Genomic DNA, 27,723 nt, shown 5'->3' with positions numbered 1-27,723 from the left:
CAGTACAAGGGAGTCCTCAGGCCTCCCCGTGCTGCCAACCTCGTCTGCCGGCACAGCCCCGCAGCCGCGAGGGAAGGACAGGTCCTGCTGGCCAGGATGGGGAGAAGAGACAGGATGAGCTCCAGCATCCCCAAAGCTGAGCCGAGGGAAGGCCAGGCTGCCGGGCCCCGGGCGTGCGGGGACCCTCGCCTGCACAGGCAGCCCGGGGTCAGGTTTGGCTCACTCACATACCCTCTGCCTGCATCCCAAAACAGGCGTGACAGGCACCGTGTACCTCGCTGGCCTGGTGAGACACCTCCCTGCGGTCCCTCTGCCCCTCAGGACACTCAGCACAGGACCAGGCCAAGAAGGGGCCAAGACTTTTTGGTCTCTTCTGGATCTGGGGTCTCAAGGGCCTCATCCCCCAAAAGGGCACTCACATGTCCTGTCTCTGTGTGGCTGGAGGGCTCATCCTGGCCTCCCGACCACCACGTCCAGCCAGTGCACCTGCAACGTGGTGGCCCAGCGCGGATCTCTCGGCCGAAGCTCCTGCAAGCCCAGAGCCCCATCCACACCGGGCACAGAGACCAGGTCACACCACCACCCACCTGCTCTTCCTGGATCTTGCTCTGGGGGCAGGCTCAGAGCCGCTCTTCTTGTCTTTAGGCTCCTTGGGGACTTTGGGTTCCCGAGGTTTCCGGGGTTTCTTGGCCACCTCCCTCTGCTTGGGCTCCTTCGGCTTCTTGGGCTCCTTGACCTTTTTAGGCTCTTTTGGTTCTTTAGGCTCTCTCCTCCTCTTTGGTTTCACCTCCACAGATGCTTTTTCTCCCCCTTCCTGCTCTCCCAGATCCTTTTTCTTCCGTTTCTTCTTCACCCCCGTGCCCCCACCCCCACTGTCCTGCATCCCATTCTGGGTGCTCGTCCGCTTCTGCGGAGCCTCGTCAGGCTCCTCCTCTGGGCACTGGCACTGGCCACCCGTGTCCATGGCTGTCACCGTCACCTGGCCGGGCACCTGGTCCTGCTCCTCGCTGCTGCCAAAGGGGTCCTGCGCCTCACACTCCCAGGCATCCGACATCGGGGAGCAGCTCAGTGCTCTGAAGCTTGGCGGCTGCAGAGAGAACAGAAAGGCGGCGTGTGAAGCAAATGCCACATATAGAAATAGCAAGTGCTTTAGGGGGACCTGCAGCCCCAGACAGGCTCTAATCACCTGGGCGCAGCGCGAGCAACATCCCTCAACCTACGGGGGTCTATGGCTAATGGCCACCGCATACAGAGGCAGCTCACGGGGGAGGAAACCTCTTCCCTGCCCAACAGGGGCTCACAGGCTGGAAAGGCCTCTCGGTTCCCCCCAGCCCATGCAGGTCCAGCGCTGGCCCCTCTGCTGTGCCCCCGGCACCGTCCTGCCTCTGATCACACCCCACCTGCTGAGCCCCAGAGCGACTCACGCGCCCAGGCCACCTCCTGCCCATTGCACAGAGCCAGGGACTGTCCCAGCAGGGCACGAGAGGGCATTAAGGATGCCTTGTAGTCTCTGCAACAAGAAACAGGCCCCCAGGTCCATTCGGGGGGGTTAGACCTGCACCTTTCCTGGGAGCTGCTGGGTGCTCGGGAGCCAGAGCTGCTCTTCCTGCTCCAGCTCTTCCTTCACGTCCCATGAACTTTCCAGTGCTGGACACTGATGGGAATTCAGCTGTCTCTTGGCACGCTCTGCCATGGCAGCCCAACCAGAAACAGCCTGAAAAGGCCCAGGTGTGCCCAAGCAGCAGCAGGAGTGTCTGCCACCAGGAGCCCGGGACTGTCAGCACCGATCCCGGCTCCTCAGGAGCAGCCCGGGCCAGCGGGGCAGGCAGGGGACAGCTGGAGGAAGGGAGCTGTGGGTGAGGGTTCACAGCAGGGACCAGAGACATCCCTTCCAGCAGCTGCCAGAGGGGCACAAAGGGCCGGGCAGAGGAGTAGCTGTGCACAAGGATGGGGAAAGGAACACGTCAGGCTCCAGCCCAGCTGCTGTGCAGTGAGCTCCCATCCCCAGTGCCCCGGCACAGGCAGCGCCTGGCCCTGCCTGCACGCTCAGCCGGCCCACGGCTCCCTCTGCTCTCTGCCTGCGGCCGGGGCCACGGCCGCACCCATCCCTGGGGCACGGCTGAGCCTGTCCCTGCGCTCTGCCCCGGCAGCACCAGCACGGAGCCCAGCGGGAGAGCCAACCCCACATCCTCCACAGGAGAGGAAAACTTCTCACCCACAGCCACCCAGTCCACTCCTTCTAACTCACACCCAGCCATGTCCCAGCGGAGCTGCGGCCACCCCAGCCTGGCTCAGCGCCGCAGGGCTGCAGGTCAGCACCAGCCCGGGCCCAGCAGCGTGACCAGGGCTGGAAGCTGGTCTGCAGATGGGTGTTTGGTGGCTGTCCCATGAGGCTGAGCCCCTGCCAGGCCTGTCCTGCCAGCCTGGGGGTGGCAGCCCCTTGCAGGGAAGCTGTGGGGCTGTGGTGAGCGGCCCGGGTGGTGCTGGGCAGTGTCGTGCCCGCAGGGATGGTGGCAGCGCTGGCCCCAGCGCCCACAGCTGCCCCGGGCCAGGGGTGCGGGTTCCTTCATGAGCCACTTCCCTGGTGCTGAGGTGCCGGTGCCTGTGTCAGCAATGCCTGTCCCCACGGAGCCCCAGCACCATCCAGCTCTTCAGACATCCCCGAGCTGCAGGAGAGAATCTAAATGTCTGCATCCCATGGCTGAGAACTGGAGTGGTCAAGGCACGGGGCACTGTGTGTGCTCAGATTTCTGATTTGCATTAGAGGGAAGCATTAAATGAAACAAAGGGGAAAAGACACCCGAGGCACCTCCAGCCCCCGAGGCACCTGCACGTACCCACAAGTGGGGCTGCCGGCACGTCTGGCACCAGCCAGGCCGGCTGCTCCGGCACCCCTGCCCACCCGCGGCCACCCCTGGCCCTCTGCCCTGGCCGCGGCTGCTCCAGCGACCTGCGACGGGGAGATGGCCACCCTGTCACACGGACAAGCCACCAAAGTGCACCCAAGCAATTGAGAGGAACCTATTCCGGATTGGGAAAAAATCAGCACTAGACATGCTGCCTCTGAGCCCACGGGCTGAGCAACAGGATCAGTCCCAGCCTTTGCATTCCTCAGATCTTGCAAGCTCGGGATCAGCTGGAACAATTCACTGGATTAGCTACAAAGCTCACAGACCCCCAAGAGCACGGATCTCCTTCTGCTTCTGCACTAAACAGCAGCCAAGTGCAGACACCAGACAGAAAGCAAATCTTCAGCATGGCTGCACAGCAGGAGGGTCAGCTACTTCTTCCCAGCCACAGCTTGTAGCCCTGAGTCTCGCAAGGGGCCGCCGGCTTCCAGGCAGACCACCCAACGGGCAACGGTCTGGCTGCTGCAATGCAACAATCCTGCTGCTCCTCCTGCATCTCCTCCGGGCTGCCAACGGCCCCCAGCCGCTGGGTGAGCACACCACAGGGGCAGCACAGACGTGTTGATACAGGGAACTAACTGACACCTAAAAAACTAACGCTTAAGGAGCTAACCCTTAAAGAGCCAACCCTTAACCCACATAGAATTGCCTAGCTTAGAGTTTTGTGTAACTTATTGTATGAGAAACAGGAGATCGCTGATGACTTCACAGGCCTTGCAAAGATAAAAAACCCCCTAGCTGCATCCTTGGGTGAACTAGATAACAGAATCCTGGGCACAGGACAGGAGATCAGCCAGTTCTAACCTCATCAGTCTGAGTCCCAGCCAACTCAGCACACAGGCCAGAGCTGAGAGCGCACAGCGGAGACCCCGGCCCACGACCACTGCACAGGCGCAACCAGGAGGGACCGGAGGTGGAGACTATGGAAATGATTTCCCGGAACTCATTGTGATAAGAACCGCCTTCTCGGGGACTGGTTACGAATATGTACAGGCATTCCTAGAACTTTCATGAATATGTAATACTTTACCGCATTTAACCCAGCTCGCAGCTGCTGGAAATTTACACACGTCTTGAACAGAGCTATCCCGTGTGTCCAGCGCTGAATAAACACACCTCTTCATAACCTCACAGGTTGTAAAGCAATTTCCGCGCCTCAGGATCCACCTCGGCCACCTCCCAGGCAGCGCTGCGGCCCCAGCGCCAGCAGTGCCGGCACTGTGCCACGGGATGTCCCGTGGGCATCACCGTCACAGCTGCTGTGGCACCGGGCAGCAGCACCTGCCTCCAGCTGGAGCAGCCAGAAGGTCTGGTGCATGTCCTGCCATGGAAGGGCCACCAAACACCAGCCTGTGGGACCGAGCAGCTCATGGCCAGGGCTTGAGCAGGCACAGGGAAACCAGGCAAGGTACTGCCAGCCTCAGAAACCCTCCAGCACCCAAGGCTGCTTCGTTTCTCTTGAGGGCAAAAGGCTCCATGTCATGTTCTTACAAGTCCATGGCAAGCTCCTGCCATCCACATAAGCACAAACCTGCAGCCAGAGCTCGGCACACTGCTGTGAGCCAGGAATGGGCTTTTCCTACTTCCCTTGATGAGGTTCAGTTTATCCTGGCTTCTCGTCAACAGGAAGAGCCTGAGAACGCAGTGCCAGCGTTATCTGTGCTCCTGCGTGGCTCCAAAGCACGCTCACAGCCGCAGGAGCACTGTCCCCGACCAGCCGCGGCCCCGGTGCCACCGGGAACCACCACCTCTGCTTCCACAGGGCCGTGTCACTCCGACACTGCTGCAGCACACTGAGAGGCTTGAGACACACATCCCCACGAGCCATCAGGCTGCCCATGGCTTTGCCTGGGCTACCGGCCACCACGTCTGCAGGAACAGCCAGCAGTGACACGCCAACACTTCCCTTCGCAGGGGAGAAACACAGGAAGCTTCAGGAGCCTAAACCTGGCACATCGCAGCCCCAGGATGCTTGCTGCAGCAGGCGGGCAGCGCAGGCAGTGTGGGCAGGGTGGGCAGGACAGGCAGGGTGGGCAGTGTGGGGAGGACAGGCAGTGTGGGCAGGGTGGGCAGGACAGGCAGTGTGGGGAGGACAGGCAGGGTGGGCAGCGCAGGCAGGGTGGGCAGCACGGGCAGCGTGGGCAGCATGGGCAGTGTGGGCAGGGTGGGCAGCACGGGCAGTGTGGGCAGGGTGGGCAGCACGGGCAGCGAGCTCTGCCTCCCCATCTGCCCAGCCTGACTGCAGCTCGGAGCTCCAGCAGCAGGACAGCATCCAGACCACAGCTGCATGAACCCAACCGTAACCACGAGCACCAAAGCACCCGGTGACATTCTGTACTACCAGCTGACAAGGTATGGGAAAAACCTGCTAATGTTGTTTAAATCATGCTGCCCTCCTAAGTGGCTTTTAGTTCTCAAGGTGTGAGAGCACCTTGTCACCTGCTCTGTTCCGTTCCCTGTTTTGCTGTTCCCCATCACATCCTCCCCCTGCAGAGCTCTCGGCCCAGCTAAGGGACAGGTGACAAGTCCCCTTCTCCTCGGGCCGGGCCAGCTCTCAGACATCGTTCTGACTCATCGTTCTCCCCTTCCCAACCGCTGGATGTGCCTCTGGGACAACCTGCAGGCAGACCACAAACTCTCTGCCAGTGTTTTATAGACCCCTCCAGAAGCGGGGACACCCCGAGCAAAGACACACAAGGCTGGTTCCCCCTTGTGCATTACGTGGCACATCGTAAGATTCTTCTTCAACTCTTCAGACTCCGTTTCCATTTCAGCACCTCTGATGACCGCAGGAATCAGCTGGTACCTTGTCCCCTGCTCTGTACCATGAAAACAGAGGCATTCTTCCTGTGATTTGCCTCCTATTCTTTAACTAATTTACAGGATCACCTCTGATTAGGACAATGTAAAAGCATTTGGTGACAAACTTTCTCGGCAGTGGTGTGGGAGCCCCTGAGCACTGAACAGCCCAGAGCAATCCCAGCCCGCGATGTGGCCATCTCCAAAACCCCGGGCAGACCGCAAGGACTGACTTTGATTTACGAAAGCCATGCTGACTATTCACCAGTGTAGTATTTTCATAGACAAAGTGTTGATTCTAGTTCCTAATGATTTATCCAATACCCAACTAAACCTACTGTCCTTTAGTTTCACACTTGCTGCACCTCCCCTTCCATGGACGAGGCCCTGATGGGTGACGGCCCCCAACACTATTTATTAGCGATTCCCAACATCTCATCACAATTCTAGAGCAAACACCATCAAATCCAGGTGGCCTGTGTTACTTTGCTACCAATGTCTTTATCGAAGCCTTTAATTTACGGGCGACTCCGATGGGTCTGGCACTGGCGCTGGGTCTGGGCTGGGAGCCGTTCTACCAACACCCCGTTTCCATGAGCACTCACTTGACACCTCAGTGCTTATTTACCCTCTGACTCCTCTTCAAGGCTTTTTAGTCCTAAGATATTCAGAAAAAAACCCTATTATTAGACTCTGGGTCTTTAGCAAGTGGTTCCCAAAAATCTTTTCAGTCCCGCCTTGTTTCACTTTTAAATTCCCTGAGTATGTGTCCTTTTTCTTACTACAACTTTTTTACACTAAAGGAAACCAGTATTTTACATTGAACAGCCTCTTCTGCGTGTCTCTCACGTGCCTGCCTAACCATGCAGGTTTGTTGTTTCTGGGGTATTTGGGAGGCAGGGGAAGCGAAACCCTGACCTGCAGGTTTTGGGAGGTGATGCCCACCTCTGGTACCCAGGCAGCCTCCGCACGCCCAGCGCCACTTCTATCAGTAAAGCTGTGCCTTTGCGCTGCCTCTCAACTGGCACTTTACATTTTTGGAATAAGCTTTTATGTAACTTCTGTACATTTTTTTATTCCCCGAGGTATCTTCTCTAAATTACATTTCATACAGGAAAACAAGTCCCTCAGCAGCAGCTGGAGCACAAAGTCTTGTCCCATGTGTGTAACTACTATCAAAGAGAAGGTCAGAGGGACAAAAATGTTTGAAACCTCCCCAGAGAGCCGTGAAGGCTAACAGAGAGCACTTACAATTGCACGACCCATTAGGGGGCAAAGCCAAGGTTAGGGTGGGCTTTAACGGCGTGTTTCCTTAACTTAAAGTTGTTTCACTTCATTCAGAGTCCCCATTTGACCCAGCTTCCCAGTTTTCATTCAGGATGCAGGGGAACACACCACCAGACAGAGGCGCGGCGGCTCCTGCCCCGGCCGGGCTCCCTCCCCTCTCCCAGCCCCAGACGCAGCGGCCACCCCAGCGCTCCCCGAGCCGCCAGCAAAGAGCAGAGCTGGGCTCTCGGGGGCCTGAGGGAACAGTTAAAAACTCCCTCTGGCACGTGCGCAGAGAGCTCAGAGCCGTGAAGTTCGGCAGCGATTTCCCCACGAGTGCCCAGGGCACGCAGCACCCGGGGCCCGCAGGATGGCCTGAGCCGGTCCCAAAACCCAGGTACCTGCGCAGGGAACCGCGGAGAAGAGGAACGAGGGGGAACAGTAACTGCGAAGAGAAGGTGGGGAGGGAACTGGGGACAGGGAGGGGCAGCTATGACAGGGGTCAGGATGGCACCAGGATGTTACAGGATGAGGGTCCTAAGGAGCAAGTGAGAATGGAGAACAGCAGGCACTTTTGGGTGAGGAAAAGAGAAAATCGGGCCCAAGCACCTGGGAGTGGTTCAGCAGAAGGGGTCAGGCTTGGCTGGATGGGGCAGAAGATCCTGCACCTTCTGCCCAGCCAGAGCCCCATCCCCTCCACAGCCCACGAGGCCACATCACCCTCCCTGTGTCCAGCGCTCCTGGGCTCCCACCCCATGCGCGGGCAGCCCAGCATCACCCCCTGGCCTGTAAAGGGGGCACCGATTACACAGCTTACACACTTGGCATGTGATACCCAGAGAGGCAGGAGCAGGGAGGCCCCCCTGGACCCACGTGCAGCAGGGACAGGCCAGCACTGCTGGAGGTGTGATGGGGATGAAGCGGACATTGCACTGGCATCGCTCCCGATCTGTACCCAAATCTTGCAATACCCCATGAGTCTGGGGCTGGGAAGGGAAAAGAAGCCACAACTCGATGTCCACCCCGCTGCCCATCCTGCACCTCGGGGCCTTGTCCTGAGCCTCTCCCCATAAAAGCACCGCGTTCCCAGCAGGGCAGAGCTCTGCCACAGCCTCAGGGTCTCAACAGCAGCTCCATCCTGCGAGGAGGCCACAGCTGAGCCCTTTTCGCAGTCATCGCCAAGAGCAAAGCCAGCTCCGCCGGCCGCCGGGCTCAGACAACATCCACACAACACGTTCTTGCCGGGCGGTGTGACCAGAGCCAGCAGCAGTGGCCACCCCACGTGCCATCTTGCACGAGTGCCAGCGTCATTCAATCCCCGCTCACTGCAGGCTGGGCCAGGCCTTCCTGCAGCCCCCCAGGAGAAGCAGGACTCCCCCAAAGAAGCCCTGCATTTGGGTCTAGGGCACAGCTCACTGCACAGAGCATCTGTCCTATATGTGGAGTGTCCATGGGGACCCTGCCTGCAGGGCTCACCAAAGGTTTCCATGCTCTTCACACAGAGGCCGACGTCCAGGGTCTGCTCGGCTTCCCCCAGGGCACTGACTGAAGCCACCAGCAGCTGGAGGTGGCACCACCACACAGCTCTGCCGTCCCCAGATGGTCACACTGGCCACCACCGGCCCAGTCTGTCTGCACAGCCGGCTGCAGAGCCCCATGACAGGAGTGGAAAAGGCAGCTCCTTCCACACACAGCGTTTCAGCAGGCTGTTGAGCCGTCCTCTCTGGTGTGCACAGCATGGGCTGGTGTATTCTAGTCACTGGGTGTCCACACCCCTCATTTCCAGCTCTTAATGCAATGCAGCAGAAGCTAAAAATACACAAGTGCCACCCTCCGTCATGTCTCCGAGCAGGCTCTGCAGTTGCCGTGGGATGTGCGTGATGGAGGTGGGGCCTGGCTCCATTCCCGAAACGCTCCACTGAGACACAGCCCTCAGCAACTACAGCCGGGAAGCTCCGTCCTGTGGCCGAGCCAGCCCTGGCGCGCACGTCCTCACCGCCCTGGCACAGGGCACGGCAGGGGCAGCGGGAGCCGGGGCTGCCCAGGGCTGGCCAGGCCGTCCTCCCTGCTCAGTCCTCTCTGGTCAGGGGGGAAGGCAGGAAAGAGCACGGAAAGAGGAGGGTCTGTGCAGCAGCAGGGTGAGGAGCCCTCGGGACCACGGGGGAGGACCAGGACCAGTGCTCCTGGCTGTGGGTGGAGGAGCAGGGCACCCTGGCAGCTCACCGCTCCCCTTTGTCCCTACAGCCACACGTACCCACATGCTACTCAGCAGAGCAGAACTCCTCCATGCTCCAAGGGCCATCACACCTGACAGTCTCATCGTGACAAAAAAGCCCAGGATGGGCCAGGAGCCCATGGACACAGCCTGGGACAGAGCCCCAGGTGCCCCCAGGCTGCGGAGCCCCGTTCCCTGCACCGGTTCCCACTGCTGCCCATGCTCTGCTCCAGCCCCGGCAGCTCCAGGAACAGCCCTGGGCAGTGCTTGCAGCAGGCAAGACAACAAAGTTCACGTTTTACTTAAACGGACCCATAAAATTCAGGAAAAGCCTTCATTTTATGCAGTGAGTGCTTGAAGCAAAGGCAAGCAGAGCTCCCACAGACGCTCCTGGGGGCCCGCACGCCCTGACACGTTCCCGCTGCAAGCGCTGCTCCTGCTGCCGCCCCACGCTGCCGCTGCGCACCCCTGGGGAGCAGGACACCCCCACCACCTCCACGCCCCGGCTGGAAATCAGAAGAGCCCTCGAGGAGTAGGCAGGAGCCAGGGGGTCACAGGCTTCCCATCCCCTCCCTCTCCAAGAGGCAACCAGTGCTGCTCTGCTCCGACAGCCTGAGTGGATGGGAGCACTTCCATGGGTCTAGAACAACAGCATTTACAGGCACGGTGGGATAACTGCATTTATTTTAGTTCAATATTTCTCAGGTTATTCAACAAGTCAGAGCTTGGTAGAAATGTGCAGAAGACCCTTCAGTGCCCAGAGAGGAGCAGGACACAGACGGGAGAGGCAGCCCAGGAGCAATGGTGCTGCTGAAGCCCCCAAAGAAAATCCATGGCTTGTTGTTGCTCTCCGAGGCAGCAAGAAACCCCCGTCCCACCAGTGCCAGCAGACATGGACCCTGGCATGAAGCCTCGTAAGTCACGAGGGAAGCGACAGGTTTCATGAGTTAGTCACAGCTTGGTGACAAATCCACCAGATTTTCATGCATTACTAAGATGAGTCGTGCAAACACAGACCCTGCCTGCACTAACAACAGCCCCTCATCTGGTGCACCAGCTGGCAATGCCCTGCGTGCCAAGCCATCCTAACGCGTGCAGGAAGGGCGGCACTGCTGCGGGGGACTCCAAGGGGACACAGACAGGAGCTGCTCCCAGGTCAGGTCCCTGCGACACCGCAGGCTTCACAATCCACCGGCGGGGCCATGGCCAGGGCAAGGCACTTGCTCAGTGTGCCAGGGGCAGGGTAAAGGGGAGAGCACATCCAGAACCCATTCCCAAAGGAAGTTGGCAGCTCTCCTGCCATCCCTGGCCCATGTGAAGGGTGACGGCATTTTGCAAGCCTTTGTACCCACGGGCCTGAACCTACACCTACCTCACGACCAAGGTGGAGCTTCTGCAGGTGAGAGGCTGGCAGGGAGACACGCACGGAAACGCGTGGCCCTTCAGAGCCTTGGGAAGCACACGAGCATCTTGTCTTCTCCAGAGAGACTGCTCAATGGACTTGTGAAGGCAACAGCCTTGGTGCCATGAGGAGTCTGTTCATAAGGTGTGGGAGGTCCTGCGCTCAGGTGTCCAGGGGGATGTGGAATGGCACCTCTTGCTTGTTTTGCCTCCAAGGCCGCTCAGCAAGCTCTGCAGAGCAGGGCAGGGACCCAGCCAGCCCCTCCACCACATCCATCAGGAACCCAGAGCACCCCCAGGAGCCCTGCTTGGCCAGTTCATCCAAGCACTGAACTCACAGCAGCACTTCTGACTGCTGCCCAGACCCTTCTGGGGACATCCCAGCACAGCCCCTGCACAGCTGGTGACCCCAGGAACGCTGCAGCTCACTCTGTGACATGCTGCAAGGATTGTCCTATGCTGCTACCAGTTCAGAGAGCTCAGGGGATGAGCAGTTCCAGTCCTACCCCTCCTGGTTCACACCCACACACCTTTATCTCCATCCCAGACTTTATCTGCCAGGGCAATCACACAAAACCCTTTGGCAGCTGAGCCCTCTAAAATCTCCAAATGCTGGCGGAGGACGGTTTTGCTGTGCTTAAAACCCACGTGATTTCAGCAATCCCATTTCCAGAGCGGATAACCCGCTACACCAGTCCAAAGGAGTGGTGGGAACTCCTCACCTGGGTTTGGCTCCCGGAGCAGAGAGCGGCCTGGCCCGTGCCCCGGGTGCCCGGCCGGGCCGACCGGCAGGGCTGGCACGCAGGACCTGCCGCGCTCCCCTCCTCCTCCCGTGAGCCTGGCTCTGCTCCTTCACAGCGTCTTTAGGACACACTGACAAACTCCCTACAGCATCGGTGCTCCGGACACACACCTTCCTGTATGCACAGCGGCTGGCTTGCTGCAAGCTCACAACAGCACACTCGGCTTTTCCAAACCTTTCCTCCCCTTCCTCCTCGCCATGAACCTGCCGTGACGGTGCCATCTGCAGCTGCCCCCAGCAGCACGAAAATGCTGCTTCAGGGCTGGCTAGAAATGGCACCAGCTCGTGCTCTCCAGCAGATTTATCCCTTAGCTCAGTGTGCAATTTAATGGTTTCCTATTAAAAGCAGCACAGACACAAATCAGCGCAGGGTGGACCGGTTTGTTTTATACCTCCAGCCGTACTTCAACCGGGCACACGGAGCAACTCTCCACGCACGTAACAGGTCCTTTCCCTTGATCGGAGTGCTGACGCTCAGGTTCTTCCTCGGCACACAGTTAATACCACTGGCTCATAAATCTCCTCCAGTAGCAGCAGGTAGATATGAGCCAATGTGGCAATTCAGGAGTGGCAGCTTGGTGGGCTGAGACTATTTCTGAGCAAGGGAAGATTCCCTGGCCAAGCTCTCACAGCCCCGCAGCCACGACCTTCCCCAGCCTCCCCGCCCGTGTCGGTCCTGGAGGATCATGTTATTAGCAGCAATCGCAGCAAACATGCGGTTTTGTGAGATTATTGTGATGAGATTCAAAGGAGAACCAATACTAGGGATGTTGAGGGAATGAAGGGTTGCTCCTGCACAGGGAACAGAACCAAATCAAGAGCATTTCCATTACTGAAGATAAACTCCACCTTGTTCAACTGCCCACATCAGACTCATCTGCTCTAGGCTGCAGCTCAGGTCAAATTCTGACCTGCTCAGCTGCAGCCTCGTCTGGAAATGCAGCCCCCCCCACTTCCACCACACATCATCTGCAACAATTCACACACAGGACAAGGTCCCCAGGCCTTGCCAGCTCAGTTGGGAGAAGGAGAGAGGGTCACAAACCTGCTTTTCTTTTTTCTGTATTTTCATTATCATCAAATCTGGGATGAATGTTATTTCTGCAAGACACAACACAAAAAAAAATTCACAATAAAGAGACTGGAGAACCTGAGGTGCTCCATCCTTCCACATCACCCCTCCAAGAGGCCGAGCCAACCCCAGTGCCACTCAGAGCAACAGAGCTGCAGGACTGAAATGCTCTCGGGGACAAGCTTGGGGACACCTGCTCTGCTGAGCCATGGCAAGGAGCCCGAGCACACATCTCTGCAGCTCGGTGCTACCTGAACCCCGCCGGGCAGGACCCACCTCGCAGCCGCAGTCCAGCGTGAAGCGGCGCAGCCGGGGCCGGCGGAGACGCGCGTCACCTCCCCAGAGCCCCAGAGCCACCCCGGCACCCCTGACAGACGTGTCGGCTGCTGCCAGCCCCGCTGCAGCAGAGGAGCGCAGTAAACAAACCCGGCTCTGCCAAGCAGCAAAGACAGCAGGGAGAGACGTGGAGAGGATGCAGGAGCTTGGGGCGGACTGCGAGCCCTCCTGCCAAGGAAGAGCTGCCAGGGGACAAGGACAGGGCAAGGAGGGGGCAGAGCTGTGCTGGCAGACACCATCTCCCCAGAAGCCGCAGCAGCCCCGGAGCAGCGCCGGGGCAGGGCCAGGGGCCAGCTGTCCCGCAGCCTGTGTCCCCAGCGCAGGAGGGGGAGCTGCAGGTGGGGTGATTCCCAAGCAGCCCCCCTTCCCCAGCCGGCCCGGAGGGGCTGCAGTTGCAAGTCCAGCTCTTAGCAGCACCTTAGTGCCAGAGGCAGAACTGCCTGTGCAAACGGGTCCCCACACTGTCCCCCACTAGTGGAGGGGACCAAGGAGGGATCTATGGTGATGCAGAAATCCAAGAGCTCTCTGGAACGAAGACTGTTCCGCAAGTTCCCCGCTCCACGGCTCAGCACCCTGCCCCCCGTGGCACCTTTTGGCTGGCCTCTCCCCATGGCCACAGCTCCCTGCAGGTGCTGCCCCAGCAGCTGCACCCACACAGCACCCAGCGCACCTCTGTGCACTGACACCCACCCCAGCGTGCGGCTGGCGGGCGAGCGGACACGCAGCTGCCCAGGCCCGATTCCTCTGGACTGGGCATAGAGTGGACACTGCCAGACGCAGGAGAACGCCGGGCCCAGCACTTCCCTCCTGCCGCTGCTGTGTCGGTAGGAAAGCCAGGAGCAGCCCCGCCACACATGGGGCGATCAGCACCGATCCCGGGTGGATGGGTGTTCATCCCAGGATGAACACGCTCACCAGCCACAGTCAAGGTGACACAGTGAGGTGACAGCCCCGTGTGCTCCCCGCAGCAGGCCCAGCCACAGTACGCTTGACGGAGCTGCTGGGGTTTGCCCAGAGCACCCTGCTCCAGGCAGTAGACGCTTTTTGGGGAGCCGACCCCAAGCAGTTGTCTGCTCCCACAGTGCGAGCAACGGGCGCTAAAGAGCCCAGAGCATTTTACAAGGGATTTAGATACAAATCCCACAAACACCTGCCTCTTGCTCCCCTCCCGTACCACACAAACCTCACGCCACAAGCCACAGCAACACAGGAGGCTCCCACGCAGCTGCCGGACTCGCTCGGCACAAGGGCAAGCTCGCACCGCCGCCGGTCTGCAGGTGAGGCCCAGCGACCCCCAGCACCCCCATCATGTCTCCCTCCCTGACAGCAGCACCTGCTGGGCCCAGACCTCACCAAAACCCAGAGCCATTTCTCCCCTGACCAAAGGGGAGAGCCCAGCGGGTCCTACCGGCGGGCAAAGAGGGGATGAATTCTGCATGTCAGTGCTGGTCCATGGCTCATGCCCACCGCACCACGGAGAAGAGGCAAAGCCTTCTTACTCTGATCCCAGCTACATGGAATGGGCCAGCCCAGATGTCTCACATACAGGTCAAGCTCGGTGGCAGTAAGGCAAGGCACCCAGTGCCACCAGCTGACTGGGGAGGAGTTTGATGGCATCTGTGGACAGGATGACACAGAATTTCTTTCTCATGACCGCTCCTGCCAGCCCCTCCTGTACCCCCAAACGTGCCCCAGAAGGGCTGCAGGACACGGGGCTAAGCCAGGCGCGAAGGTGCGTGCAGCTGCACCAGTGCTGCTCTCCAGGAAGGACCGGGAGGCAATTCCAGCCCGAGTGGCTGCCACGGCTCACAATCCTGCCGGGCTCCAGCAGAGAGCAGCCCCATCCCAAGGGTTTGCTCGGGGCCAGAAGCGTTGGAGATCTGGGTTTGGTTCAGCTTTCACAGAGGCCTCTGGGCTGCAGGAGACTCCAAGATGCTCACTCACCCTCCCCACCAGCAGCACAGGAGCACACTGGCCTTGGCTCACCAGCCCCTCCTGCGCCCAGCAGGTCCTGCCAGGGCCCAGCCAGCCCCTCGGCTCCCAGGTGGGAGATGTTCTTGCCCTGCCTCTGCTTCCCAGCCTTTCACTCATGGATTTTCTTCTGGAGTAACCCAGAGGATGGATCCTGAGAAGGAGAAAGGACGTGGTCTGCAAGGCAGCAGTTCAGCACCACTTCTGGCAAGTAAGTAACTTTAAATCCCTTGTTACAAGTCTCTCAGTACCACGCTAGCCCAGGCTAGAAATCTTATCCCATGGCTTACAAGGGCTTCCTTCTGTCACTCAGCTCTGGGTTTTCAGGTTTTTGTTTGTCAAAATGAAACAAACCTCAGACATTGTGGATCACACACATTTAGTGGCCTAGGTCCCACACGCTCCCCACCTGTGCACGGTGGTAGCACAGCAGCTGAGTAAGAGGGCTGAGGGGTGCCAGGAAGCCCAATGTGACAGTGAGCAAGCGGCCCAGCCCTGCTGCCTCTGCAGAGCCCAGGCAAGGGCTGGGGACCCGCTGCCATCAGCCTTGGTGGCTCAGCCCCACAGCCCCAGCATCTGCTGCTGCACCAGCACCACCCTGCCTGGCACTGCACAGGCACCCAGCCCTCAGGCGAAGGTGGGTTCAGAGCAGGCACTGGGCAGGATGGTGCCTGCAGGCAGGGAAGGGCAGCCAGTGCTACCAGTAAGTTGCACAGGGAAGGAGCTTCAGACCTTGCTTCATGACCAGCAAGAAGGAAGGCAGGCAGAGGCAGGCTGTGCATGGACAGCAGCCGGCAGCAGGTTTGTGCCGCAGGCCCGGTGCTCCGTGGAGGGGCCGCGCAGAGCTGGGATGTTCCTGGGCTCCCCAGAGGACGGAGAGCCGGGTGCTGCTGCCCCAGAGCCCTCTCCTGCAGCCTGCTGTTCTCCTTCCCGGGACGCCCCTGCACCAGGCTGCGGTGGGCTAGGCTGCACGTTCCTAAAATCCATATTTCCCAGGGAGCACACAAGGACTCACCTGCACACACATGGCTCATGAACAACTCTGCCCAGGTTCAAGTTAGTACTGGGGAAGGGCTGCTGCAGTTCCCGGAGCACGCGGGCGGTAGAGCCCATGGCTCCAGCGCTTTGCAAGAGGCACAGCAGCGCAGTCACTGGGCTGGCCCAGCCACGGCTGGCAGTGCTGGTGTTAGAAATAGAATCAATTTTATAGGGGACTATACTAATACAATCAATACAGTCAATTTTAACAGGAGACTAACAGGATCAATTTTACAAGATGTTCTCTTTTGGGACGGGTACAAGACTGATTCAACCTTTGCACACCGTGTTTTACCTAATAAGGGATTTGAGCATACTTTTATCTTATCAACCTAGCGTTTATCTTAGCCCAAATATGCTTAGAATGAGGAGAAATATATACAGTACCTCTGGAAATTAAGCTAGTCAGTAGTTGCGCAATTATAGAGTAGTGCGCATGTGCAGCATCAAAAGGTGAAAAGGACAGAAGCGATGAAGACTACTTACTTCATCCTGAAGACCCCCTGAAAGACCACCAGGGGACACTGCGCATGATCAAAGTAATTCCAAGGTGTTGCAATAAATGTTGAGTAACTATTACATATTCTAATGATCCTAAATGAATATATGAATATGTATGTGAATGGACTGTATAATACTGTGCAACTTAAACTGACCGCTGAAGCCAGCTTTGGGTGCGAACCCCTGGTTTCCCAGCGCTGAAATAAAGCACCGCATATAACTACGCCCGTGGTTATGTGTCCTGATTGCTAACATCTTTGGCGACCCCAGACGGGACCTCGCGAGCACTGAGGCAGATCGTGTCTCGATCCCGCTCCAGTTAGCACCGAGGTATTCTTGGGGAGTGCATCGGACGCGACCGACCCTCCGCTGCTCACGAAGGACCTCTGACTGGTAAGAAGGTGCTTTATCTGTTGTTTTATCTGGATTATTGGGTACCCTTCTGGTCTGGTAGCCTGCTGGTCAGGCATCCGGCAGCCTGCCGGTCAGACGTGGCGAAAGCCACGCTCGGTTGGGCAGGGAGCTCCCGGGGTATTGCCCAGGCAGCCGTCCGTTAGACAGAGGGAAACCTCTGCAGGCTCGGCACCTGCTCTGTTATTTGTGTTATTCAGGCTCACCACTTGGTCTGGTTATTTATCTGGTTGTTTATGCTGTTCAGCACCTGGTTTATCGTTCTGGGAATTTGATCTGTATTCATTGTTGAAACTGGTGATTTTAAAGTTATCCGTGTGTTATCTTTCTGTATTAACCGTCTGTGTGTTACTCTTCTGTGTTGATGTGTGGTACAAAGATGTCACCATTAGATTGTTTGTTGAAACATTGGAAGGAGGCTGGATTTGGACAATCAATGAGCAAAAAGAAATTAATTGAATATTGTACTCGCTGGTGGCCTGAATATGACTTGCCTAATGAAGTACATTGGCTACCGGAGGGTATTTTAGAACATGGAACTATTGTTGAATTAATGAGGTTTTGTCAAAGGGAAGGTAAATGGGATGAGGTACAGTATGTGGATCTCTTTTTCTATCTTGAACAAAAACAGGACTGAAGGAAGGAATGTGGGTTAATGTTAGTCCGGAGGAGCGGTACTAATGATAAATGTATGGGCTGTACGGCAGAAAAGAAACGCATGACGTGTTTGGCTGTAGAGAACAGTAGCGGTAACGCTTTAAAATTAGATCTGCCGTGTCTCGATGTTGCGCCTTCAGAAACCGAACCCTCTGCACCTAAACCCCTCAAACCCTCGGCACCTGTACGTCTTACTGAAAGGGATGTCGATTCCAGTGGGGATGAGGGGGCAGCAGCCGGTGTAAAAGGAGTAACAACTACACCAATATCCCACAGGACTAGGAACAGAGAAAAGGAAGCCCAAAAGGGGGGGGGTTGACCATCAAATGTAATAGCACCCCTAAGACAAGCGGTAGGAGTGGGGGGGGAGCCGTTTATGTAAAAGTCCCGTTTTCACTAGGAGATTTAGTAATCTGGAAACAATCAGTTGGTCCTTACCGGGAAAACCCAGACAAGGTTGCAAGGGTAATTAAAATGATAATTAAAACGCAGAATCCTGATTGGGATGATTTGCAGGTGATTCTCGACACATTAATGGATTCTACAGAAAAAGATATGGTTATACGGGTAGCAAGAGATAAAGTAAGGGAGGATATTCGGAATGGAACAGTGGGCGGTAATGTTGATGAGAATTTCCCAAAAGAGGATCCCCGGTGGGATTATAATACTGGAGGTGGTCAGCTTCGCCTCCGGAGGTATCAGGACTGGTTATTGATCGGTGTTCAGACTGCTATGCCAAAACAAATGAATTGGTCAAAATTGTATAGTGTTAAGCAGGAAAAGAACGAATCCCCTTCAGCCTTTTTAGAAAGATTGAAGGAAACTGCAAAAAGATATACGGATTTAGATATTGAAACAGAACAAGCAAGGGTTCAGTTGGCTTTAATCTTTTTGGGGCAGTCTCAGGATGATATTCGAAAGAAATTACAGAAACTGGAGGGAGCGCAATTACGAGATCTGGATGTTATGTTAGAAACAGCCTGGAAAGTTTAGAATAATAGAGAAAAGGAACAGTCGAGGCGTCATCAACAAGACTTGTTGGCTCTGGTCCAAGGACAAGGCAGGGGAGTAGGAATGGGAGTCCGTGGTAGAGGAACTAGAGACAGCCGAGGGCGCGGTTTTCGGAATGTTCAGGGAACTCCTCTGAGGCCTGTTGTAAAGCTTGGTTTAAATCAATGTGCTTATTGTAGGGAGGAAGGACACTGGAAAAATGAATGCCCAAACTGTCCGGGTCCCGTGAGTCGGGTACCAAATGCAGCAGGAAATGCAGTACAAACTATGGTCTTGGGAGAGTACAGTAACAACAGCTGACTATACGGCAGCACGAAAACAGATGCCCAGAATAAGGAGCCCCTGGTGACAATACAAGTGGGGGACCAGGATGTGAGACTTTTAGTGGATACAGGGGCTACCTATTCTGTGCTAAATTCTTTACAGGGAACAGTAAGTCATAAAACGACAACAATTGTTGGTGCCACAGGGAAGGAATAAGTACGGCCATTCCTACAACCCTTAGATCTGTGTTTTGGAGAAAAGGAATTAACCCATGAGTTCTTATATGTTCCAGACTGTCCAGTTTCCCTTTTAGGACGGGATTTATTGACCAAATTGGATGCTGTAATAACATTCGAGGATGGAAACCTGGTAATGAAAATTCCAGAATCTAAGGTAGGACAAGTTCTGCCATTAAAAGAAAAACCCGGTAGCGGAGGTACCACAAGCTGTGGAGGAGGCGGTGATCCCCACGGTATGGGCGACTGACACACCTGGGAAATCGAAAACAGCCCAGCCCGTTAAAGTGGAACTGAAGGAAGATGCCAGGCCAGTACAGTTGAGGCAGTACCCACTGAAACTAGAAGCTAGGTTAGGAATAGTGCCTCTAATTGAAAAATTCTTGAGGTATGGAATTCTAGAGGAATGTGAATCAGAATATAATACTCCAATTTTTCCAGTAAAGAAGCCTGATGGTAATTATCGATTAGTCCAAGATTTGCGGGCTGTAAACCAGATCACTAAGGACATTTATCCGGTAGTTGCAAATCCATACACCTTGTTAACATCTGTGAAGGAGAAATATAAATGGTTTACTGTACTTGATTTAAAAGATGCCTTCTTCTGCATACCCCTCGACCAGGAAAGCAAAAAGCTATTTGCTTTTGAATGGGAAAATCCACACAATGGAAGGAAAACTCAATTAACCTGGACACGCCTTCCGCAAGGATTCAAGAATAGTCCAACCATCTTTGGAAATCAGTTGGCCAAGGACCTCGAGGAATGGACTACGAAAGGTCACATCGTGATCCCTCGACAACGGTACCTGTTGCTACAATACGTAGACGACATTTTGATTGCAACTGAGACACGAGAACTCTGCATCCAGGGAAGGATTGAAATACTGAACCAATTGGGAATGAATGGGTACAAAGTATCGAAAAATAAGGCTCAGATTGCATCCGAGACTGTGATCTATTTAGGATGCGAGCTCTCTCAAGGACAGCGAAAACTGGGTATAAACCGTGTGCATGCTATTTGTGCTATCTCAGAACCACGAAACTTACATGAATTAAGATCTTTTTTAGGAATGACAGGATGGTGCAGGCTCTGGATCCTGGACTATGGACTTATTGCCAAACCTTTATATGAGGCACAGAAGAATAAGACCTTAGTGTGGGGAAAGCCACAACGAGAGGCTTTCCAAAAGTTGAAACAGGCTTTGATGCAGGCACCTGCCTTGGGCCTGCCGGACTTGAGCAAAGATTTCCAGTTGTTTGTACACGAGCGACAAAGCCTTGCCTTGGGGGTATTAACCCAACGACTGGGATCTTGGAAAAGACCTGCTGGCTATTTTTCTAAACAGCCAGATCCGGTAAGTGCTGGGTGGCCGGCGTGCTCACGGGCGGTGGCTGCTACAGTAATACTGATCCAGGAGGTCCGAAAATTAACTATGGGAAAAAGGATAGAAGTGTTTGTATCCCATATGGTGACAACGGTATTGGAACAAAAGGGGGGGCATTGGCATTCCCCAAGCAGAATGATGAAATACCAGGTAATTCTGACAGAACAAGATGATGTTGTTCTATAAACTACTAACCTAATGAATCCTGCTGAGTTTTTGGGTGCAGGTACTGAAGAAGGAGACCTGGAACATGATTGCGTGGAAGTCATCGAATATACCCACGCAAGTCGCCCTGATTTGAAAAACGCTCCGCTGGCAGAAACTGACTGGGAACTCTTTACTGATGGCAGCAGCTTTGTGGGAAGTGGAATGCGGCATGCAGGATATGCCATCACTGAGGCTAAACCCTTACCGTCAAACACCTCAGCACAAAAAGCGGAGTTAATCGCCTTAACCAGGGCATTGGAACTCAGCGAAAACAAGAAAGTTAACATATGGACTGACTCAAAATATGCTTTCGGAGTTGCTCATGTGCATGGAGCCCTTTGGAAAGAGCGGGGACTGCTCTCTTCACAAGGAACAAACATTAAGTACCAGGAGGAAATACTGAACCTGATTAATGCCATTCAAAAACCATCGCACGTTGCTGTAATGCACTGTAAAGCTCATCAAAGTGGAACATCAAAAATCATCGAGGGAAATCGGCTTGCTGATCAAACAGCTCGGTCAGTAGCACGGCAAGTGAGGACAATGGTGGGTCTTGTCTCCTAGAAGGTAAGAGCAATTGATTTATTACCTTCAGAACCACCTAAATATTCTACAGAAGATGAAAAATTGGCAAGTCTAGTAAGAGCCAGCAAGAATAATTCTGGGTGGTATGTAACCACCAACGGACAAGTTGTGGTACCAACCACTATTACGAGAGGAATACTTCAGACGGAACACCAGAAGTGTCACTGGGGTGCAGAAGCATTGGTAGCTTATCTAAGAAAGCAAATTATCTCGGTCCAGATGTTAACAATGGCAAAGTCTATTACAGCTAAGTGTGAAATTTGCTTGAAAAATAATCCTTTAGTAAAAAGAAAAATAGAAATGGGGAAAATTAAGACAGGCGTACAACCTGGGGATTATTGGCAAATCGATTATGCGGAACTCCCCAGAACCCGAGGATTCAGGTATATACTAGTTGGGGTAGATACCTTTTCAGGATGGCCGGAAGCTTTCCCTTGTCGCACCAACCAGGCAAAAGAAACTGTGAAATGGTTACTAAAGGAAATAATCCCTAGATTTGGGGTACCACTGGGGATATCATCCGATAGGGGACCGCACTTTGTTGCACAATTGGTAAAGGAAGTCAGCAGATGTTTGGGAATTAAGTGGGAGTTACATACCCCATGGAGACCCCAGTCTAGTGGACAAGTGGAGAAAATGAATCAAACCCTAAAAAGGCAACTTAGCAAGATCTGTCAGGAAGCAAAAATTCAATGGCCTCAGGCCTTGCCAATAGCATTGCTGCGTATTAGGATTAAACCTAGGAGTGGGATGTCAGTAAGTCCATACGAGATTCTGTACGGCAAACCATATGAAGCACCAGACCCAAACCCAGAGGTACATGTAAAAGGCAATCAGGACTTGTACAATTATGTGTTGTCTCTTGGCAGGACATTAAATCGACTCAGATCCGCACTAGTGTGGAATCATCCACTAGCGCTCGAAAATCCGGTACATGATATAGAGCCTGGAGACACGGTGTATATAAGAACCTGAAATGAAGAACCCTTAAAAGAGCGCTGGGACGGACCCTATCAAGTATTCCTGACTAAATTCACCGCAGTCAAAGTTTCTGGAGTAGACTCCTGGATACACTATACCCGAGTGAAAAGAGTCCCAAGACTGTGGAAATCGCAGATAGTGGGTCCTACCACGCTCAAGATTACATCCCAGTAATGTCTGGTTTCTATTACCGAATTGTGATTTTGGTTAGAGTGTTTGTACTTTTGAAGAGTGCAGAGGGAAGTGCCACTCTATTTTACAAGGCCTCTGATAAACAGTGGGAAAATGAGACTATTCAAATGGAATTGCAAATTAGGCCACGAAGAGCAGTAAACAATAATGAAAGTACCCAGGTGCCACAGGTAGTACAAAGCGTACAGAATCAGGCAGAGAATCTGATAATAGGGCTAATTCGAGATTTTGCATTGACCCAGAACACCAGTAGCATCACTGCTTGCCTTCCAATTCCAAAATCGGCTGAAGACCCAATACAGTGGGGAATAATATCTACCACCTTACCAGAAGTAAAGAAAACTAGTAAAATAGCATGTGAATCTCACACTAGAATAGAAGAAGTCCCAACTGAACGATGGGTAAAAATGGACCCAAGACATAAGTAATGACAATAGAAGATTGTATGAGACTCAGAGGAAAAATTGGTCCAGGTCGGTGCACCTATGAAAGCTGGACCAAAGAGACGGTAAATGAAAAGGTTGAACGGACTTACTGGGAATGCAAAGATCAAAATAGCAAAAATATAACTGAATCATGGAATAATATGTGGACACTGAGTATTGTACAACAATACCAATATAGTGAAGCATTTCCATGGTGTGTACGGTGGTCCAATGTAACAGGAGGAACAACAGTACCATGGTGGAATTGTTCACAAGTAATAACCTGCCAGACAGATGTGAAAGATACCTATATCCATCATTAAAGTTGCAGTAATTGCAGGTTGCATTTGTCAGAAACAACTGGATCCAAAGGAAGCAACCAAGACAGGCATTGATGGAGATAGAATTGATTGTAGAAGCGTTGTAGGTAGTGTGGGACATCTAGTTTGGGCCTTAAGTGACGGGACCTGGACAACACATTTACCAACAGCAGGACCAGTAAGGGAAATTACTTTGGGACTGCCAACCCTGTGTCCTATTTGGAAAAAGTCACCCTTGAAAAATAGGCAAGACCTTCTACAGGTTAGGCACAAACGAGAGATAGATGAAGACAATGTGTGGCACGAACCATCAAGCAGTGTTAAATTTGGCTGGGCACTAGAATCTTTCTTCGCACCAATTGCGGCCTACAGAAATAGAGAAATGATTGATAAATTGATCGGGCAAATGGATCAATTGGCTAGAATAACTAAGAAAGGTTTTCGGGAACTTAATATACAATTACAGGCTACAACTAAAATGACCTTGCAGAATAGAATGGCACTCGACATAATGTTACTGAAAGAAAATGGTGTCTGTGGATATTTGAAAGACAGAATTGATCATTGCTGCATCTATATTCCAAACGTAACTTCAGAAGTTGAGGACATTTCCCAACTGACCCAAACAGAGATGGAGTTGCAAAAAGAAAAGCAGGATGCAGAACAGAGCTGGATAGGCACTCTGTTTAATACATTTGGTTTAAATTTGGGAGGATGGGTACATTCACTACTAGAAAGGTGAAAAGGACAGAAGCGATGAAGACTACTTACTTCATCCTGAAGACCCCCTGAAAGACCACCAGGGGACACTGCGCATGATCAAAGTAATTCCAAGGTGTTGCAATCGATGTTGCAATAAATGTTGAGTAACTATTACATATTCTAATGATCCTAAATGAATATATGAATATGTATGTGAATGGACTGTATAAATACTGTGCAACTTAAACTGACCGCTGAAGCCAGCTTTGGGTGCGAACCCCTGGTTTCCCAGCGCTGAAATAAAGCACCGCATATAACTACGCCCGTGGTTATGTGTCCTGATTGCTAACACTGGCACACAGCAACCGAGAAGGAGCTGCTGGCCAGCCCGCTGGCACGCTCCGAAGGAGCACTGGGGCAGCAGGGGACGAGGGCACAGGTTCAAGAGAGGACATGGGAGAGCACAGCATGAGGTTTCTCCGTGACCGAAGCAGAGTGGTCACCTCTCAGCACACACCTCTACTCAGATTTGCACCCACGGGTGAAGGGTGGGAGGCCGGAGCTGGGCTGGGGAGGTGTCCCGCACAGCGCCCGCGCCGCTGCGCGCAGCAGGCAGCGAACCGGCTGTGTCCCCTCTCTAGGCAGCAAGGGCTGCCCGCAGCTGCAAACGGAGCCACTCCGGCCCTTGGCAGGGAAAGGGCGCAGGAGCCCTCAGCACGGGCCACAGCCCAGGACAGACAGGAACGGAATGGGCAGACACTCACCCAGCTCCCTCCCAAAGCACCAAGAGGAAACATGTACAGGTTCTCCTTCTGTCTGTCCTCACATACAGCAGCTGAACACGCCAAGCCCTACGCAGGCATCACCGGCTCTGTTCAGGTCCCACCACTGGAGCCCAGCTGCTCGGCACAGCGAGCGGTGCCAGGGCCAGGCCAGCCCCAAGGCAGGGCCGTCCCTCGCTCAGCAGCGGCACAAACCACCAGCAGACAGGTCTCCTCTACGCTCCGTCCTCTGTTGCAGCTGGCAACAGCCACACAACAGTATCACCCCACCATACACCCATGTATTTCCATAGCACTGAGGCCGGTGTGTGCATCTGTTGTGATGAAACAAGGCTGGGATACCAGTTAGACCCCGAGGAGATGGTTTAACAGAGTCACCTACTCTGACCATGCGCCAAGTCACTGAGTGCAAGGAGAGGCCCAGCACAGCCCGTGCGGGTGTCAGGAGCTGGTCTCCCCGCACACAGAGGACACAGCACCCGAGTCCCCAGCGTCCCCTGCAGCTCCCGGGGTGAGGCGCCATCCTGGGGTGTACAAGGCAGTGTGAGACGCTGTGCTGGCCAGGGAGCAGAGCCCCTGCGGCCGGTTGTGAATCCAGGGAACCCGGGGCATTTAATACATCCCATTGTTCAAAATCCTGGTGGAGCAAGGCTGTCCTGCCATCGCCTCTTAGGGGACAAGCTGGAGAGGAGCAAAGGAACACATTCATAGCTGCACGTGCTGTGGTCTGCCTGCTGCATCCAGAGCATCTCTCCTGGCCTCAGAGCCAGGAACTTGTCCAGCATCCTGGAGGGAAACACCACCTGCCAGGGAGCACCACCACACTGGCATGTGGATATATACATTGAGAACTCTATTTAACTAGCCATTTCCATGCTAATTAAGTATTTGCAGATTAAAGAAAAACTCTAATCTCATATGAGACAGCCCAATTTTCTAAATGAGCTTATGGTTTTCATATGGAGATCAACATGTTCTTACTAGCACATCATGCAAGCGCTCCAGGCTGCTAGATTCAGCTTTACTGCCACTGTCACAAGTGGGGAGTTTTTATTCTCCATGCCCAAGTTTTTATGCTTTTTTAACCCAAGATAATTGATGCACATCCCACACCAGCACTGCCAGCCTGCAACGCTCCCAGCGCCAGGCGCTCGCGCCTAACGAGAGGTCACAGAATGTTAGGGATTGGAAGGGACCTCAAAAGATCATCTAGTCCAGCCCCCCAAGTCCTCCCTCCTGATGCCGTGGCGCTGTATCCCCTGCACCCCGCACCGCCGAGCACAGGGACCCGGCACCCGCGCTGCCAGGCTGGCCGTGCGCTCGCGAGCTGTCTCGGTGCATTTGAGGAGACGAGCGAAGCAGTGCTGAAAGCTGTGTTTTGTCCCTCCACATGAGCAGACCAGCTCGCTGTGGCACAGCCTCTACCAAGCATCTGCTGCTAGCAATGACGTTTTCAGTTACACAATTTGGGGCACATCAGGTTACTACCCTCCTCCCTTGGATTTATTTTTATTGTTCTGAAAGCACAAGACATCCCTACGACCGACCGAGCCCACATCATGCCAGAATTTCCTGTGGCTCCTGCCTTGGCTCCTCCAGGAGCTGCAGCATCTCTGCACAAGTCAAACACATCATCAGAAATTCCACCCCTGAGCCCACACCAACCCCAGCCCAAGCAGTGACCGTGTGCTCTCCCCCTCTCCCAGCCTTCCCGCACCAGTGGCCAAGCTCTCCGCTGCAGCTGGAGGACGGATTTTCCCAGTTCAGAGGCTGAGGCTCGTTAACATGTGGCTCCTGTGCCACCAGAACCCTGCAGACACGCACCGCACTCCCACCACGCAGCCCTGGACACCGGTCCTGCAGCACAAACACACAAACACCCTGTGAGAGCAACCACAGCTAATTGGGGGAGCAATCATCTACCCATCAGCACACATCCCCAGGGAGTGGTTCACCCCTGTTTTCCCTCAGAAATGGGAGACCTTCTCAGGATGATCTTCAACTGGAGGGGCGTTGAAAATGAGCTGAGAGCAAAGGGAAAGAGAACCTGCAGTAACCTGTGACGAGACAGATCTTCTCTAGGGCTAGAGGAGAACTTTTAACACGTGTTCCAGAAACACCTTTCGGGGAGGAGGTCAACGTGTGAAGGAAAACCAATAAAGCAGTAACAGGGATATTCCCAAAGGCACGTGTGAGCTTGGCCTGGATCAGCCCCAGCACTCACAGGGCTGGAGCCTTGGCCATCCTGAGCCTCCCAGCACCCATGTGGCACATTAACTCATTCATGTTGGCAGAGACGAAGGAAAATAACATTTTGAGAGCACAGCACTCAGGAGAGGCCGGGTGCTCGGGCTGCCTCTCAGCAGTGCCACAGACAGCCCTGAGCAGCCCAGGACACGGCCGGCACAGCCGGGCCACCGCTCTGGATGCTTTTCAAGATTGCACCTGATGGAAAGACAGGCTGTGGATTCCTACATACTGCTGCACGTCAGAAGGAGAGGAGGGGCCTGGCACAAAAGTCAAAGCGCCTTTCCAAACCTTCCACCATACAACATGTCTCCACACCAAAGCATCCGGTTTCTTGCTTGCTCAACACCATCTGCTGAAAACACAGCTCCGAGCAAACAAAACGCACACTTGTGTACTAACCCTCAAGTGCAATCGGCAACTGATGCACGAGCTGGGCAACGTAAGCAGAACACTGAGGGCTCCATTTGTACCTGCAGCTGCTGCAGCACCATCAGACCAGAAACATGCACCCCTGCATCCGGCCTGCAGAGAGACCCCGAGGAGCACGAGAAGCATTTGGATGAAGCAGAGCCAGGAGATGTTCTGAGCAGCAGGCACACCCCTCTGTACGTGGTGGGAGCAAGTACCAAGTGTACAGCGCCCAAAGAGTAGCTGGATCCACCCCTGAGCCCAGCAGAAAAGGTACGAATGCAAAGACCAAGCGCAGGATCCTGGCGCGCAGGACTCTGGGCCGGCAGGACCAGCTCGCTCCAGAGAGCCATCCCCACCAGCTCCCCAGGGCTCGCTCTGCCCAGCCGCCTGCAGCACCTCCCTGTTCCTCTCTGGGCACCCCACACGTCCCTCCCAGCACCCCACGGTTGAGAGCACTTCTGCAAACACAGTGGCGAGCTGAGGCTGTTCAGAGCACCCTCGGCACAGCCTCCCACGTGCCAGGCAAGGATTTTACAGCTACACAGGCAACACATCCTTCCCGGCTCATACAAAGCTCTGAAGCGAAGCAGCAGG

The 27,723-nt window shown here is 54.6% G+C and overlaps 1 protein-coding gene across 15 annotated transcripts in view; it reads right to left on the bottom strand.

Moving 5' to 3' along the window:
• CHD6 (chromodomain helicase DNA binding protein 6) overlaps nucleotides 1-27,723 on the bottom strand; it is a 95,488-nt gene that overhangs the window by 43,967 nt on the left and 23,798 nt on the right. For 11 of the 15 annotated variants that reach the window (XM_065850073.2, XM_065850072.2, XM_071815648.1 and 8 more), the window contains 2 exons: nucleotides 12,438-12,493; nucleotides 588-1,087 (listed from right to left, as the gene is read on the bottom strand). In XM_065850073.2, coding sequence (XP_065706145.2) covers nucleotides 588-1,087; nucleotides 12,438-12,470 — 533 coding nt within the window. In that variant the 5' untranslated portion in view covers nucleotides 12,471-12,493. The remainder of the gene's footprint in view (nucleotides 1-587; nucleotides 1,088-12,437; nucleotides 12,494-27,723) is intronic. The other 4 variants (XM_065850079.2, XM_071815649.1, XM_065850078.2 and 1 more) reach the window with 1 other exon arrangement.

Source organism: Patagioenas fasciata, chromosome 16, assembly GCF_037038585.1.
Source record: "Patagioenas fasciata isolate bPatFas1 chromosome 16, bPatFas1.hap1, whole genome shotgun sequence".
In the NCBI taxonomy this organism is placed as follows: Eukaryota; Metazoa; Chordata; class Aves; order Columbiformes; family Columbidae; genus Patagioenas; species Patagioenas fasciata.
The sequence above is the reverse complement of the archived record's forward strand: the minus strand, read 5'-3'. Positions and strand labels throughout refer to the sequence as shown.